The following is a 15850-nucleotide window of genomic DNA, read 5'->3' on the forward strand; positions in this document are numbered from 1 at the left end:
ATCCACATATACACACACACACACACACACACACACAGCAGAAATTCAACAAGCAGTCTACAACAACAATCCAATATACACATGTGCTAGGACATCTACAGAAATATATTTCAATTCCATACAAAGTAATCACAACTCACCTTTCGTGTCTGCATCTTCTCTGTTCTCCTTCGAAAAGCAACGTAAGGGTCGCTGTTTGTAGAGCCATCCCGCTTTTCTTGTTTGATTAATGGAATTAGAGAAGGCCCCCTACAGTTCTTACGTTTTCTCACCCAGTAGTCATATACTGCTTTTATAAGGAAATCATCCTCGTTTAGCAGCAGCTTTGCTTCCTGAAGAGTTACAAGCTACAATCAAGAAAAACAGAAATAACTTCAACTTCAAATAGAGCTCACCCATATTTTTCCCAGGTAGTTACACTTCTGTTCAACAGAATTACTGTGATAAGTTTATGACAGGGAGACAATTCTGTTTATTAATTTTATTTACATGAATAGTTTACATCTGGTTTTAAAAAAAAAAAGCAATCATGCCCAATATTTATTAAAAAGTGAGCAAGTTTTGTAAAATTTCAGTGAACTAGGCATTTCCCCATTCACCACTGATTAAAATATTTGTGTTATCCACAGCACCATGAGGATTAAACTGCACTATATTATGCACAATATGAATCCTTTTGGTATTCAGTAGTGTGCAATAAAGCCTTACTTGAGCTACTGTTCCAATTGTCCCGCAACTACAGAACCTACATGTGCATACTTCTTCAGGAATCATTCGCCAAACAACAATTACAGAATTATTAAGATGTGGATAAATGTGGATAAATATGGATAACATAAAAGGTTGTCTTAGTATGTGATCATTACCCATGTCCAGACAAGGCGGTAAATAACCCTTACTAAATATTTTGAGTAAACTGCATAAAGGAGCTCCCCGTTCAAATCAACATAATCAACATTATGGGATAAATGAGATTTTGTTCTGACATGGAATATCCCGTTCATAAACATAACATCACACAAATCTATACGTGTCAGCCATTTAAAACAAATTCTATAAATCATTTTCTGCTGACTTTATATCTGAATGGACCTGCCAGTCATGGTTCTACTTATTTTAAAAGAAATTCTGCTCATTACCTGATCAATAGTTAATCAGAGAACCTTCCACACATTTTGTCAGATTATTATTTGATTAAATAATTTAAGAAGTTAAAGCCTCACTTGAGAATCCTATCTGTGATATCGTGATCCAGAGGGCCTGGAGCAAGATAACTTAAGAGTTAGACTTTATTACCCCTGACGTCTTACAGTACGGCAGCACAAGCATTGACAATCTCGAGACCTGGCTTACTCAGTCCGTTGACTAGATAGCTCCAAAGGTGTGACAGGTGAAACAAGTTCAATGTTATCTGAAAGGGGACTATACTGAGGTAAAGAAGCAATTGTATCACCTTGCCTTACAAACCTATAAAAAAAAAAAAAGGAAAGTTATCAATATCGCCACGGCCAAATTTTATGAAAAGAAAATTTTCCCACTAATTCAACAAAGCAATTTTTTCACGTCACTCCTTTTCTCTTTCCTAAATGTAGCTCATGCAGTGTTCAGTGCAGATTAGTTTTGTGATCCATTATCAGACTTTTTCCTCACAAAATATCAACACTATATGTTCAAGCTTTTCAGCCAATAACAGATTTGATTCATGTTCAGCTTGATTTATGAGGCACAAGACCCTTCAATGGTCCAATCCTTTTGAATTTCACTTCTCGCTTCAGACAGTTAATGAACTACTTCAATTAATGACATTAAACTCCCCTTATAAAGTCAGTCTTACCTGCCTCATTTAGGAGGAACTGGATTCATTTTGCCCAGCAATTCCTTCCCTAAGAAATGGTGCGCTAAGGCATATATGCTGCTAGATATGAAGCATAAAGTAGCCCTCTCCTATATTTAAAAAGTTCTCAGGGACTCTAGTAGAGTAGACAATCAACTCATTTCACTATTGCCAGTTACCTCAAACATTCTTGAAAAACTTCCTAATATTACACCTTTTCTAAAACAAAACTCAATCAATCACACTACACAGTACAGATTCGGCCTTGGTATAAGTCACGTATGAGCTACGGTCAATGCTTGAAGGCATCAGTTCTCTCTGCTATTTTCAATACCATCACCCACAACACCCTACTAACTCTACTTCACGAGACAGAGAATGATATTAGAAATACTACCATTCATCTTGACTGCCTCTTTTTTACAGTATAAAACGCAAGCACGAAAAATCCCCTCCCATTATTCTACACCTATATTACATGGAGTAACTCAAGGACTTTCCTTAAGCATGCTCCTGTTCAAAATGTATCCCCGAGATCTGGTCCACTTCATTAGGTCTCATAGTTTTAGTCTCACATATGAGATCAATTCTGTTAGACGTTTAATCTGGTCAGATTAAAGAGAATTTTAAACAAAGTCTCTCTGTTCTAGCCTTTGGGATAAGCACATGTTTTACAACTTAATATTAAGATGCAAATCCTTATTTTAGGTGCCTCCCATGACAAGTGGGGGTGACACCTGGAGCCCTCAGACCTTGGAGCTCTTTCTGTTCCTGTTCAGTTAAAAGCTTGGACACGTGTCTCAAAAGTTCAGACTGAGAATCTGTGTCAACAAATTCTTTCCTGCCCGATTTCTTCATCTAAAGACAAAACTATTATCCTCTGAAAGTCCCAAAACTGCTTTTCCACGCTACAGTTATACTGAGAGTGGATTACTTTAATGCAATGCATATTGGTTCCCCCAAAGAAATAAATGTGAAGCTGCAGCTTGTTCAGAACTGGGAAATTCACCTTTTCTTTATACTTTAGCGAGGAGTGCTTGTTTCTATTTTTAGATTACACCTTCACTGGTTACTTATAGACAAAATAATTCAATACTCGTGATAGGGAGTGGAGCCAAGCGGCAACAGTATAAATGGCATGCATCACATTGATATACAGGCCAGTTTAAGAGGAGGGCCCAGGCCTATTGGTAGGAGCCTTAAGTAGTCGTCCACACAATGTACTGTATTATTTACATACAGAAACAATAGAGACAATATGTAACTGGTGAAAAATCTTTTGCCTCACAATTTTAATCAATTAGCCTGCCAAGGAGCTGCCCCTATTATAATACAAAGTGTTTGTCTAAATCTGCTTTGCAGTCACTGCCACCTCCCATTCTAAAAGATCTATACTCATTTATTTCTTGGATCTTAACACCATCTATAAACCATCTTCTCTGATAGCAGGTTTCTGAACACATCCCTACAGTCTTTTTCAAACTGACTATGAGTCTATTCTTTGTGTGGCCAAATAGTAAGTCTAACATTTCTGGCTCCCAATTTTAGTATATTAAGATGTGCCCACATTGATTCAGGTCACGGAGGTATACAATAAACAAGAGCAGAGCCAATGCAAACCTCTGCCATACTCTTGCACTTATTTTTTCACGTGACACCTCTTGTCTGTACAACTGCTATATATATATATATATATACATATATCTCATGAAATATAATGAGACACACTATCCAATTTTTGTAAGCAAATTCTTCCATAGCAGTTCTCAGTCTACATTTACAGTACCAGATCCAGTGTACTGGTCGGTACAGCATTTATACTCATGTTTATTTGCACTGGCCCAAAGATAATGCATGGTCATCATAATTTGCCGATCAGTATGAGCCAAAGGAAAAACATCAGGAGATGCAGCCCAATTATGACCTTGTTTCAATATGATCCACACAAGAACGTCGCAGGTGGCCTTAGCATGGAGAGAACACTAACTCTTCAGGCAGTTGTGTACTCTTTAGTAGAATTTTACAATTTACTGCATTTACGGTTATGCTGAAAAGAGTATGCTACAGTATAGAATATGAACAAACAATGAAATTAAGGTGAATTCCTTCCAGATGAGAAAATGTTTCTTACAAAGAAGTGAAGAAGAAAAAAAAAAAAACTTGCTGCACTTGTGATTATATATATATGTCCAGTTGAAGGCTTTCGCCGAAACGCGTTGACATTTGGCCGGGACAGCGTGTGTGAGTTGTTTGTTTTTGGCACTTTATTGCTTTACTCGTTTTTGTATAGGATTTTCTAAAGTGCTGTCTCATTCATGAACTTTCTTTAAATAAATAGAGCCAACGATTATTTATTGCATTTATTTTGCAATTGTGTTAATTTTTTCATTCAGTCTGAGCTTTTGGATATTGTGCGGCTTGTTGGTGCACTATTAGACGGCACCGAGTTTTTGATTTATATTATATATCATATATATATAAAAACTTACCAAGCACGCATCTGTTCGTGGCATGCACTGCTGTAGAGTCACAGGCTGTGCACATGCCTACCATTTACTGTTGGGTCTGGATGTATGCAAGTTGTTTTTCTCTTCTAAGTCGTCTCTCGAGTCACGAGGTTAAGTGACTCCCCTTCTTGGAGATAGTGTGCAAAGGCATAGACTCCATTGTTAGACTGTTTTCCCACAGTTGGTGAAATTGAGTGTGAGTAAGTGTTTGTAAAAAGATGTCCATGCATATGAGAAAATATTAAAAGGTACTGCAACAGTCACAGATGTCTGGGGAGGAGGGTTGGCACATTTGGATCTACAGCACTACATGCCACAAATAGATCCCTGCATGGTAAGTAACAACCTGTTGGAGGGCATGTGTGGCTGTAGATACATAGGCTATGCATAGACGATAAAGCAGTGCCCTCCAGAAAGCAGTGGCTAACCTGTGGGTGTCGCAGTTGTCTGAAAAAGTGTACGTAGCACTGCCTGCCCTACATTTGCTTGTTGGTGTGCCAGTACAACCACACAATAGCGTTTAGTGACAATGCGTGGCGTTGACAATGTAGCTGCTTTACAGATCTCAGCTATTAGTATACTGCCTATAAAAGCCTTAGATGCTCCTATTTTACAAGTTGAGTGTGCTCTAGGAGGTGTGAGCAAAGTTCTTTTAGCTTTGGCGGAACATGTCTGAATGCATTTAATTATTCATCTTGAAATGCCTGTTGGATATAGATTTCCCTGTGTGAGGGGGTCTAGAAAGCAACAAAAAATTGTTTTTACAAAACCCCTTGCTTCTGTCAATATAGCACAAAGTTCTTTTAACATCTAATGTATGAAGGGCTCTTTCTGCAATAGAATCAGGAAAGAAAATTGGCAGTTCAACTGACTGGTTTAAATGGGAAGACAAGACAACCTTTGGTGGGAATTTCGTTCTAAGAACTACCCCATCTTTGTATTTGAAAGAAAGGTTCTTCCAGAGTTAATGCCGGGGGCTCAATAACACACCTAAGTGAAGTGATGGCTGCTAATAAAGCAACCTTCAAAAACAGAAACTAGAGAGGGCAGTTATGCAACAGTTCAAATGGTGGACCCATAAGCCTGATAAGTGCAATGTTGAGATTCCACATAGGTGTCAGGGGTAATCCGAAGTGGGATCACTCTTAAGTACTTCCTTAATTGCCTTAATGACTGGTACTTTAAATAGTGATAAATGCGGTCTGTTTTGCAAGTAGGTGGCGACTGCAGCAAGATGCAGTCATATTGAAGTGTATGCTTGCTCAGATGTCTGCAAATTAAGTAAAACAGCAGACAATATTTTGGACACTTGCATGCAAAGGGTCAATATGTTTAATCTTGCATTAGAAAACAAATATTTTCCACTTAGCAGCGTAACACGCTCTTGTTGTAGGTTTACAGGCTTGTTTGAGAATGGATATACACTCTGGTGGAAGATTGAAATAACCAAACTCTGACTTAAGGAGCCAAATTGCAAGGATGAGTTCCTTTGGATTTGGGTGCCTGATTTGACAGTGGTCCTGAGTGAGAAGATCCAGGTTGAGAGGAAACTTCTTGCAAGGCACTACAGAATGTTCTAGTAGAGTGGTGAACCACAGTTGTTGAGCCCAAGTGGGGACTATCAGAATACGGGTGAGAGATGTTTGTCTGATCTTTCGAACCACAAGAAGTGGGAGAGGTGGAAAAGCATAGGTAAATATCCCTAACCAATTCATCCATATAGCTTTGCCCTTGGATAGTGAGCATGGGTGCTAGGTTTGGGCATTTTGCGTTGTCTGCGGTTGCAAACAGGTCTTTCTGTGGAAACCGCCATCTGTGAAAATATGGGAAAAGGTGGAGTTTCCACTCGTGGACCTGTTGCCACATCCTGCTGAGGAGATCTACCATGTTTTTGTCCATTACTGGGAGGTGTTCTGCTAACAGGTTAATGTGACATACTGCCTGTTGGACCTGGACCCTTTTGAAGGGTTATTCCCAAACCTTTTGTCGTTTTCTCCTTTTTTCTGAGCTGTTTTTGCTTGTTTTAGGACTCTGGGCAAGCTACCACTGCTCACCAATGCTACAGTGCAAATGCTCCCTGTCTACGTTGTATTGTTGAATGGATTATCCATGACTGGTGTATCGGATTTACTAATAAGTCCCTATTATAGTGCATCGGGTGTGTCCAGGGCCTGTATATCAAATGCTACTAGTGGGCCTGCAGCACCGATTGTGCGACCCACATAAGTAGTCCTGCAAACATGTCTCAGGCCTGCCATTGCCGTGTCTATGGGCGCAGTTTTAAACTACCTTGTCGACCTGGCAAGAGCACTCACTTGCCAGGCCCAAGCCTTCCTTTTTACTACATGTAAGCCACCCATAAGGTAGGCCCAAGGAAGCCCCCATGGGAAGGGTGCAGAGTATTTAAAAGTTGAGACATGTGTTGGTGTGTTTTATATGTCCGGATAGTAAAATACTGCTAATTAAGTACTTCACTATTCCAAGACATATCTCTCCCATAGTGTAACTTGGGGAATGGCTGGAAATCTCTTTCAAGTGCAAATTCCCAACTGGAGCGTATAGAGATATGGAGTTTGAGGTCACTGAACTCACAATTTAAAAATACATCTTCTGGTGAAGTAGTTTTTTTAATTGTAAGTTTGAAAATGAAACTTTTAGAAAGTTGGCATTTTCTTGCTTAGTCATTCTGTGCCCTCTGCCTGTCTGCTGTGTACAGGTCTGGGTCAGGATGACAGTTTGGCTGTTTGTGGATTCACTCTAAACAGTCACACAAAGGGAGCGGAGGTGTGCCCTGCATGTCCTGATGGCCCATCAGCAGGCTGATGGGTATTCATGAGCTAGAGCGGTGGGACAAGCGGACACCTGCATCTGAACAGGGCTTTGTCTGTCCTCACACAAAGCAGTCTCCAACCCCCTGGAGGGTATCTGGGGCCAGGGCAGGGAAAGGCAGGGTCTTGTGCACTACAAAGACTTTTCTTTAAAGTCTGCCTACTTCTAAGTCAGAAATGGGTATAAGTACTGGATCTCTAACCCTACATACTAGAACACTTCTGGATTGAGGGCATTCTGCCAGGAAGAAGACCTGGATGCCGTAGGAGGGAATGTCACTCTGCCTGTTGCTTTGTTGTGCTGGCCTGCTGCTTCTGTTCTGGGAGTGAAAGGACTGGACTTTGCTTTCTACATCCTGCTTTCCAAGGTTTTCCAAGGACTTGATCTGAGCTCGACTCCTGTTAAGAAGTCTCTGGGCCATCAAAGACTTCGACTGCCAGCAGCTGAACTCTCTTGCTAGGAGTCTTGACTTGCTGGGTGGTGCCAAATCCATTTTCTGGGCCCTTGGGAGTGAGTTCTGGTGCAACGAAGAAGACACTAGTACTCTCACTCCCAGAACGACTTCGGAACAGGCACCGCTCTCTGATCCAGTGCCGCATCTGCACCGGAGTCATGGTCTCTGATGAGTGCAACGACTGACCTACAACGCAAGCCCAGACAGGGACTCAGCGCCTTCAAAGTGCTGCAACAGAGTGCCATGTCACTGACATCCAAGAGACCTGACTCAGGTAGTGGGGAGCTGATGCAGTTTGTGGTCGGCGCGGCACTGAGACCGAGCGACGCGGCTTGTTTCGGCTTAGCTTTCGGTGACGGGCCAGAGGATGGGGCATCCTTAGCCAGAGTTCGGGGTTTACCATGGCCTGCTGGCAGTGGCCACCCAGAATCTGATTTCTGAGGAAGACGAATGTCTTTTGGTGGTCTGGACAGGGGCATGGGTCCCACGGAGCACTGCCCTGAAGGGAGGTCTTGTGACTGTTTCCCAAGCTCTAGATCAGGGTCTGAGTCCGGAATGGAGAAAGCCGCCTCCTCTTCTGCTGCCGATGCCTCGTGCAGTTCTTCTTCACAGTTGACATTATGGTGACAGAGGATGTTGGAGGTCTCCTTCAGCTCTTTGCGCTGCACTTCCATTCAACACGCTTGTCGATACCGCAGTGTTTTCTTTGATCAAAAAGATTGACAGGACTCACAGTTTTCAATGTAATCTGGAGACAATCACATGCTGCAAACCTGATGGAGGTTGGAGTGAGATTACTTGCTGTGGCAGTTAGGACTGAACATGGTCGATTGAGTTTGATTAGATGAGAAAATAGACCCGAACAGACGAGGCCCAAAAGCTGTGTGTAGAAACAACAAATGTTGATTTAACGGGTGAAGATCTTCTTCTGTTTTTGGAGGGTGGAACACAAACGAAAACAATACCGATGGGTGTAGATATGAAGTATAGACCTAAGACAGCCCAAAAACTGTCTTGAACTAGAGCACCGAAGAACATGTCCGCACCTCATGGTGGAAAGAAAACAATTTAACAGTGGAGTCGATGCCCATGCATACTATCACGGAGAGAAGGGGTCACTTCAACTGTTGACTCCAGAGACAACAACTTGCACACATTCGGACCCAACACTAGATGGCAGGAGTATGCACAGGATGTATATGTATAGCCACACATACATGCCGTTGAGCAGATATATATATATATATATATATAAAAATCAGCACCTAGAGGTTCCAAATTAAAACGTGCATTTAGAAAGCAATTTATAGACTATTTATGTTGGCATCCGACATTAAGAACTAGATTTTATTATTTGTATTTTGCATGAATTAATCGAATGTTATTGGGCAAATACTAACAGAAAAACGGTTTCAGAACTAAAAATACATAACTACATTTGTGCAAAGTGAAAGCAAACTTAAGTAGTAATTTATGGATAACACACATTACCTGATTAGAACTGGCTTTCTCAAGCCGGTCAATCATAATTTCAAACTGCAGGGGCTTGATTTCCATCTTCCTATTGAGTCTGTTTAACAAGGTCTCGTCTTCAGAGTCCATGTCGTAATCTGGTTGTTCATTATCTAAGTTAAACGCTGAAATGAAGTAGATCACATATTGAGTAACATACATAACAGAGTAATCGCCTCCATGGGAAATAGTTTCTTTGAAGTTAGAGTCATTTAAAATACACAATGGCTGCCATGTTTATAGGTGATAGGATTTAAATAATCTTTATCAGGATCACGTTCAAAGTTTCAAATGTCAAGTAACCTCTTCAACTCCTCATTTCCCTGCGGTTATATTACACCTTCTGTCAAATGCTTAAATAATTCCAGCCTATGCTGCTGGTGACCAACAGCCCATTTTTAAAATGGGCAAGAACATACTTTACAGACAAAAAAGGTTAGTGACGCCCTTTACTGCAGTAGATGGGTGGGTGGAATATGGACACTATATTACATCAGTGAAGCTCCAGTGTTCTCTTTAAATGAATGAGAAAATAATATTCATATTACCTAAATAAACTACCACAATAAATCCGAAAATAGGGGGATAGTACTGTGGTCAAATGCAGTCAGATCAGGTAAAAATATTTTGTCAGCCAGAGGGCAAGAATCAACACAGCAATATTATATTATGTGAGGCACTTAGGAGCACCTCAAATCTCTATAGGAGGGGCTTATGTAAGCAGTGCTAACATCTTTGGCACTCGAGTGGCTCTTCAAGTACATTATTGTTTTGCAACATGCTAACAGAACAGCAGCTGATGTCAAGTATAATTCACCTGAAAGTTGCTCGTTGCTTACACGTTCAAGCTCAAAAGCAAGTCACTTTTTCTACAGACTCCTCCAATCTAGTGTTTGGGCAAAGAGGTTTGCAAATTGTTTATCTTTGCAGTATACGTTTTGTTTTCTGTATAGTCAGATTCCTCCCAAAGCCCACAATGCTTTAGGACAAAGACTTCAGATTGCCTCATTCCAGCGTGAGAGACAACTGGAGTAAAGCACAGAACAGTAAAAGATGCAAAGGTGCACTGTGACTGAAAGTACATTTGTAGTGTAAGAACTTCATAAGCATGACTTCCCAGGTGGGTGGTTATGGGGTGGAGAGAGAGGGGGAGTCTGACTGCGGCTCCTCTGTTAATCTACACCATTACAAGCAACAAACCTATAGTTATAGGGCAAGAAATATTTTCCGTTAGTAGAATTTGCTGCTGTAGATCGCATGTTCTACACAGACCAAGGCAGTGCACGTCACAACAAGGACAATGAGCAAATGAGTCAGATGACAGGAATAACGGCCCAGACGAATGCCCCAGACCAACAAAGGCTATATGTGTGAGCAGAAACATGTTGGCAAGTAGGATTAGAGTGACATTATGAGTCATTATACCCAATAGTGTCCCGAGGTATGAGCTACACTGGTGAGCTGATAGGTGATTTTGTTCATATAACTGGATCCCTATATTATCCAAAGAAATATTTCAGCACTCCCTCAGGGTTTGTTTAACCACGAGGTTGAGTCCGCCAAGGTGGTATTATCCTACCTGGGTGTGGATAGGTGGTCAAATAATGAAGCATGACACTATGTGTGTGAGACCACCTATCCCGTAAGGAGGAACCCCTCTAATAGGTCCCCAACTACGTCGATCACAATCATACTTCATTTCTAACTAGATCACGGAAAAGAGTGATCTTATCACAAGCTGAGCAGGCCTTGCTGGTTCGTTCACTAGATTTCCCCCCCCCCACCCACCCCCCACCTTTTGTACATAAGCTTGCAACTTGTCCTGTGCAAGACAGTGAATGCCATTAAGAATGTTATAAGGACACTGCATTTCAAAATTATGCAAATGGTTAAAAAGTATAGTGACGACTGCATTGAGGTTTCAAGCTTTAATGACTGGGATTGTGAATAAAGATGCATATCGACTGTTCTGTATGCAAGCAGCCACTAGCGCCAGATGAAGCCTAATGAATGTGTAGTCCAACCCAACCTTTAACAAGTGTTATAAACAGCATATTATGTCCTCAATCAAGGCTTTCAGGGATGCATTTGGATTGTTTATGCAAGAATGGACAAAACACTTAAATTTTGATGCACAACGGACCTTGCATAGTTGGTTTAAGAATACTGCGCAGAATATGCATACACTTCGCTGCTTAACCGTAAGTAGTCTATCTCCAAGACCTAAGGTGCAAAATCACGAGATGTATGTCACTACAATTTGGATATGTGATGCAGAGTTAAGGTCTGCTCTGACAGGCAACTACTCATGTGAGTGAATATGTATTTCTAGTAACAGTGAGTACATGCATCCTCTTGCACAGTTCAGTGCAACTAGAATTAGTATAATGGACGCTTGCCTCAGCTTCCTCGCTACTTAAGGTTCAGAGGCAATGGAGGAAAAGCATAATCAATTATCTTTGACCAGTGCATCCATAGTGTAATGCCCACTGAATGTTGGTGTGTAACTGGAGGATAAACTTGAGTGTTTTGCGTTTTCTGCAGTGGCGAACTGAAAGAACTGAGAATGTTCTCAATTTTTTTTGTTGTTTTTTTAAGTACTGTTGAAATACTTGAAGAATCATCTCCCACTCAACTAATTGCTGATGTGTCATGCTTAACAAGTCCAGTCATTGTACACCGAGCATGTGCTCTGTGCGGAGCAGGATTTGGTGTTGGATGGCCCAGTGCGAAATTGAATGTGTTAACACTGGCAGCTGAGGCAAGTGGTTGTCCTCTTTTCTTTGATTGTAATACATAGTGCTCATCCTGTCCGCCTTCTTTAGGTCTGCCTTGTTTCGAATGAGTGTGTAAAATGCTCCAAGTGCCAAACGGACCGTTGACACCTTTAGAAAGTTGATAAAAAGTTCACTTTCACTGTTGATGCAATCGGGTACCCTGAACAACCATGTTATACAGATGTGCACACACCCTGTTGGCAAGACATGTTTGTAATGGTCGGCTGAGGGTCCAGAAATAGCCTGCCCTATAACAAGTTCTTGTTCTTCCTTTTTTGGAGACTGCACTGAACTCTGGGATCCACAAACACTAGATCTTCTCACAGATCACATGACAACTGCCTATGCAGGCACAGAGGACACATGCACAGCAGTGTGTGTGGCACTATGGCAGTGCAAGAGTCCATTATCCCCAATAATTTTGTGATCGTTCTCACAGTCAGACGTGATGACTGAGGGGTGGGGGGGAGGGGGGGAAAAGAGGACACAGCCTTTGAAATGCCATCATCCTTACTTGATGGGGTAGACTTTGACTGTTAGAGAATTTAAGACTGCCGCTAAGAAAGGGCTGTACTTACTGTGAGCAGGTATAGGACTTTGACATGGACTGCAAATCCTAGCCCGTGAAGAGGTGCTGGAGTGGGTGTGCTAGGCACTGCTAAAGGCTGATATGCTCTTATCATCCAATAACCCAGTTAACAAAAGACATGAATGGAGCAGTGGGCATTATTAGGAACTTGCTAAAGACTCGTCAAAAGAGTATGGGGTGGAGTTGTCCACTTACAACAAACCTGAAATAGTGATTGTGTGCCAGATGGATGAGGAAGTGAAAGTAGGCACCCTTGAGATCAAGGGTCACCATGTCATCTGTGCAGTGGTTGCTCATCCAACGCTGTTTCAGGTCTGGGTGTCTGATGTATCCTTAGTCTTGGGTGCACGTTTGCCTGGGATTCAGGAATCTTGTTCCTCCTAGACAGGCGAACTCCCAGGAGAGGATTGTGAAGCTCTGTCTTCGTTAAATTGTTAGAATCAGGATTACAATCCCTTCTGAGTATGTCCCTTGACGTCTATGGGACAAAAGACTGGTGCTGATTCAGTAGGCTTGTGGCACTCAATTTTATAATATGACCACCAACTCTCTCCTGTAGCAGGTTTGCTTATTTATTTATTTTTAATTTGTGAGGGCCTGGAAAGCCGAATAGTCAGGTTTCCTCACTGTCCTGAAGTAAGCAGAAACGGCAAACTTGCTGATTTATTCAGGCCTGAGAACGTGGGGCAACATTTTAAGGGGTGTTTTCCATAAACCACTCTCATGTGACCTAGCACCTTGAGGAAATATCTGGTCCCAGACAAATTAAAAATGTTGGCTGAAGTTGGTTTTGCGATGCTCTTCCTGGTGACTCCAATCACTGGTGTCGATTGACTGGAATATAGAGTTGATGGTCATGAAGCTCTAGAAGAGCATTCCAACTGCATAGCAGAAAAGGAATACGAGATGGAGTTTTTTTCCTGGTGCATTGTGGGTTTTAAGGAGGGATCTAACGGGAAAAAAACAACCGGAAATGTCTGTGCCCAACACTAGATGGGAGGAGGGTGGAGAGAATGAGATCTACAGCAGTCTCTTGTAGATGAAATTATAACAGGGAGGAGGAAAACACAACATACACTACCATTAAAAAAAAAAAAAGCCTGCTCTGCAAGACACATCATGTCACTGCTCCTATTGCTTCATTACTTTTGGCCCTTGTGTATTGATAATGACTTCTCCCTTAGACTCATGGCACTGTCTGCTTCTTCATCAGAAATGATATTTTCAAACCAATAAATGCAAGTAGAAAATGATAACGATATATAATTGCAACATTCAAAATTTGCAAAACAGGTTAGCTCCCACTATCTTTGTTTATTCTAAAGCAAAACTCAAGATAATTCCAGAATGAAATCTTGAAGTGTAATTTAGCAGCTACAAAAATAACCTCTTCAATCTTCAAAGTACAAATGTCCACGCATTCACCCCTTCACTCAATTAGATTTCTAAATACACATTTGACACACTTTTTTCATTAACATTTTTTGTGTTATAAAATTTACTAAACCCAAATGTGAACTTTTAATATTGTGACTCGTATCGTAACTATAAACTGGGTTTTCTTTTAAGTTTTTTTGCCTTAAAAGAAGTACAAAAAATAGGATGATGTGTTTCTCAAGCACTTTTGTATAAATTGTGGAGATGAAAATAAAATTTGGAACTGTTACCAAATTTGATTGAGGAAAATATTATTTTATAGGGTAGCAATGCCTGAACTATGGAGGAAAAACACCTCATGAAGGCCACACGTCAGTACTGTCTAATCTTACCTAGACTTATCAAATGAAAATGATGGATAAATATTACATTATTTTTCGAAAATGCCACCCCTATAGCATTGTCCCAACAATATAGGCCAACAACTAAATAAATCACTACTTTACCACGAAACGTCAATCTACACAGCCCTGATTAACATTCTTGTTGTTATGTCCGAGTGCCACAATCTGCAGGGACCACAATGAAGACAGGCCTCATTAGTTTGGCATCATGCAATGAGCAGTTTGTATCTGGCAAGGGAATGTAACCGCAAATGTGTAGTTACCAAGAAAGGTAATACATGTTTAGTAAAGTAAACATTTGTGGTCACTGCCTGAATCCAAGTAACTGGGAATACCCATACTGTTGTGCAGTGCTATCCATGGTCTTTCTACACCCCCCATGTTGTATGTGGCGAACAGTACCCAAAGTTTCATTAATGACCGCTGCAGAAGAAAGGGACATGTTCACAGTGACTGCTGGGACTTAAAATGTACTCCCACCTCCAAGTACCGCACTTGGTTTATGGAAATGGTTTAACACAGTATTCATGAAAATCGAATCCCCCTGTAAATCTTTGAAAAATGCCCGTCCTAAGCAATCCAATTGGGCCTCACATTCACTTTGACAGTACAAGATTAATCTATCAATAAAAGATTGGAACGAATGTACACTGCTTAGGAATCCCAGCAGGTTTTCCGTTTACACGTGCAAACCTATTCAAATCAACTGGTGGTAGTAAATGTAATCATAAATATAAGTAATGTAAAAAAAAATATAAAAAAATGATAATGATAATAAAAATACAATCACAACATTGGAATGTTGAGAGCTCCATTAAAGACAATGGAGTAGCTCCGGGCTTATAATGGCTGGTATATGCCCGGGGCTCCAGCATTCCAATGTTTGTCTTTCTGTTTCTCCCTTTTTAATATAGAACATTCCACCCATAGTGGGTGGAATGTTCTAATAGCCTGATAGACCTTCTGCCTCGGACTACACTGGTTGTTAAAGGCCCACGCCGAGTCAGGGCCTTTAACAACCGATATAGCCCTTCGCAACAGGCTATAATAATACAAACATTCAAAGGCAACAGAGACTAAAATGTGCAGTCATGTCATCAATGTTCACCAAATAGTTTTTACTATATTGGGTCAAGTAACAAGTTTGAAGTTTCTGCCTCATAATAACCTACCTATCAGATAAATCAGTGACAGTTGGAGTTCTGTAGAATACAGTGAAAACAAGCACTGGCAAAGCCAACAGGTTTCACCTATGTGAAATCGATTGGATTTGTCCATTTTTTTTTATTTTTTTTTAAACATGTTGCACAGTTCAACTGCTGTGCGAAATGGCTTCAAGTAAAAAATAAAAGCACCACTGGAAGTTTTTTTTCTTTTTTACTTTATATCACAATACATAATGTATGTGCAACATGTAAAAGAAAAACACTGGCAAAGCTCTGCCCATGCTCGTTCTAAATGTGAGTAATGTAGGCTATATGTAAGCTCTTCACCTAGGTTTACCCCAAGGAGCTAATTTGTATCAGGGGTTTGCAAAGTTGGTCCAGGATGGTTAACGCACTCTCAG

The 15850-nt window shown here is 40.8% G+C and overlaps 1 protein-coding gene across 1 annotated transcript in view; it reads right to left on the bottom strand.

Annotated features, from left to right (window-relative positions):
- Window positions 1–15850, bottom strand: part of EPC2 (enhancer of polycomb homolog 2) — a 192346-nt gene that overhangs the window by 57585 nt on the left and 118911 nt on the right. Inside the window, exons 3-4 of the mRNA XM_069225224.1 lie at window positions 9116–9261; window positions 141–347 (exon numbers count right to left, since the gene is read on the bottom strand). Of these exons, the coding sequence (XP_069081325.1) occupies window positions 141–347; window positions 9116–9261 (353 nt within the window). The remainder of the gene's footprint in view (window positions 1–140; window positions 348–9115; window positions 9262–15850) is intronic.

This window comes from Pleurodeles waltl, chromosome 3_1 (assembly GCF_031143425.1).
Source record: "Pleurodeles waltl isolate 20211129_DDA chromosome 3_1, aPleWal1.hap1.20221129, whole genome shotgun sequence".
Lineage (NCBI taxonomy): Eukaryota > Metazoa > Chordata > Amphibia > Caudata > Salamandridae > Pleurodeles > Pleurodeles waltl.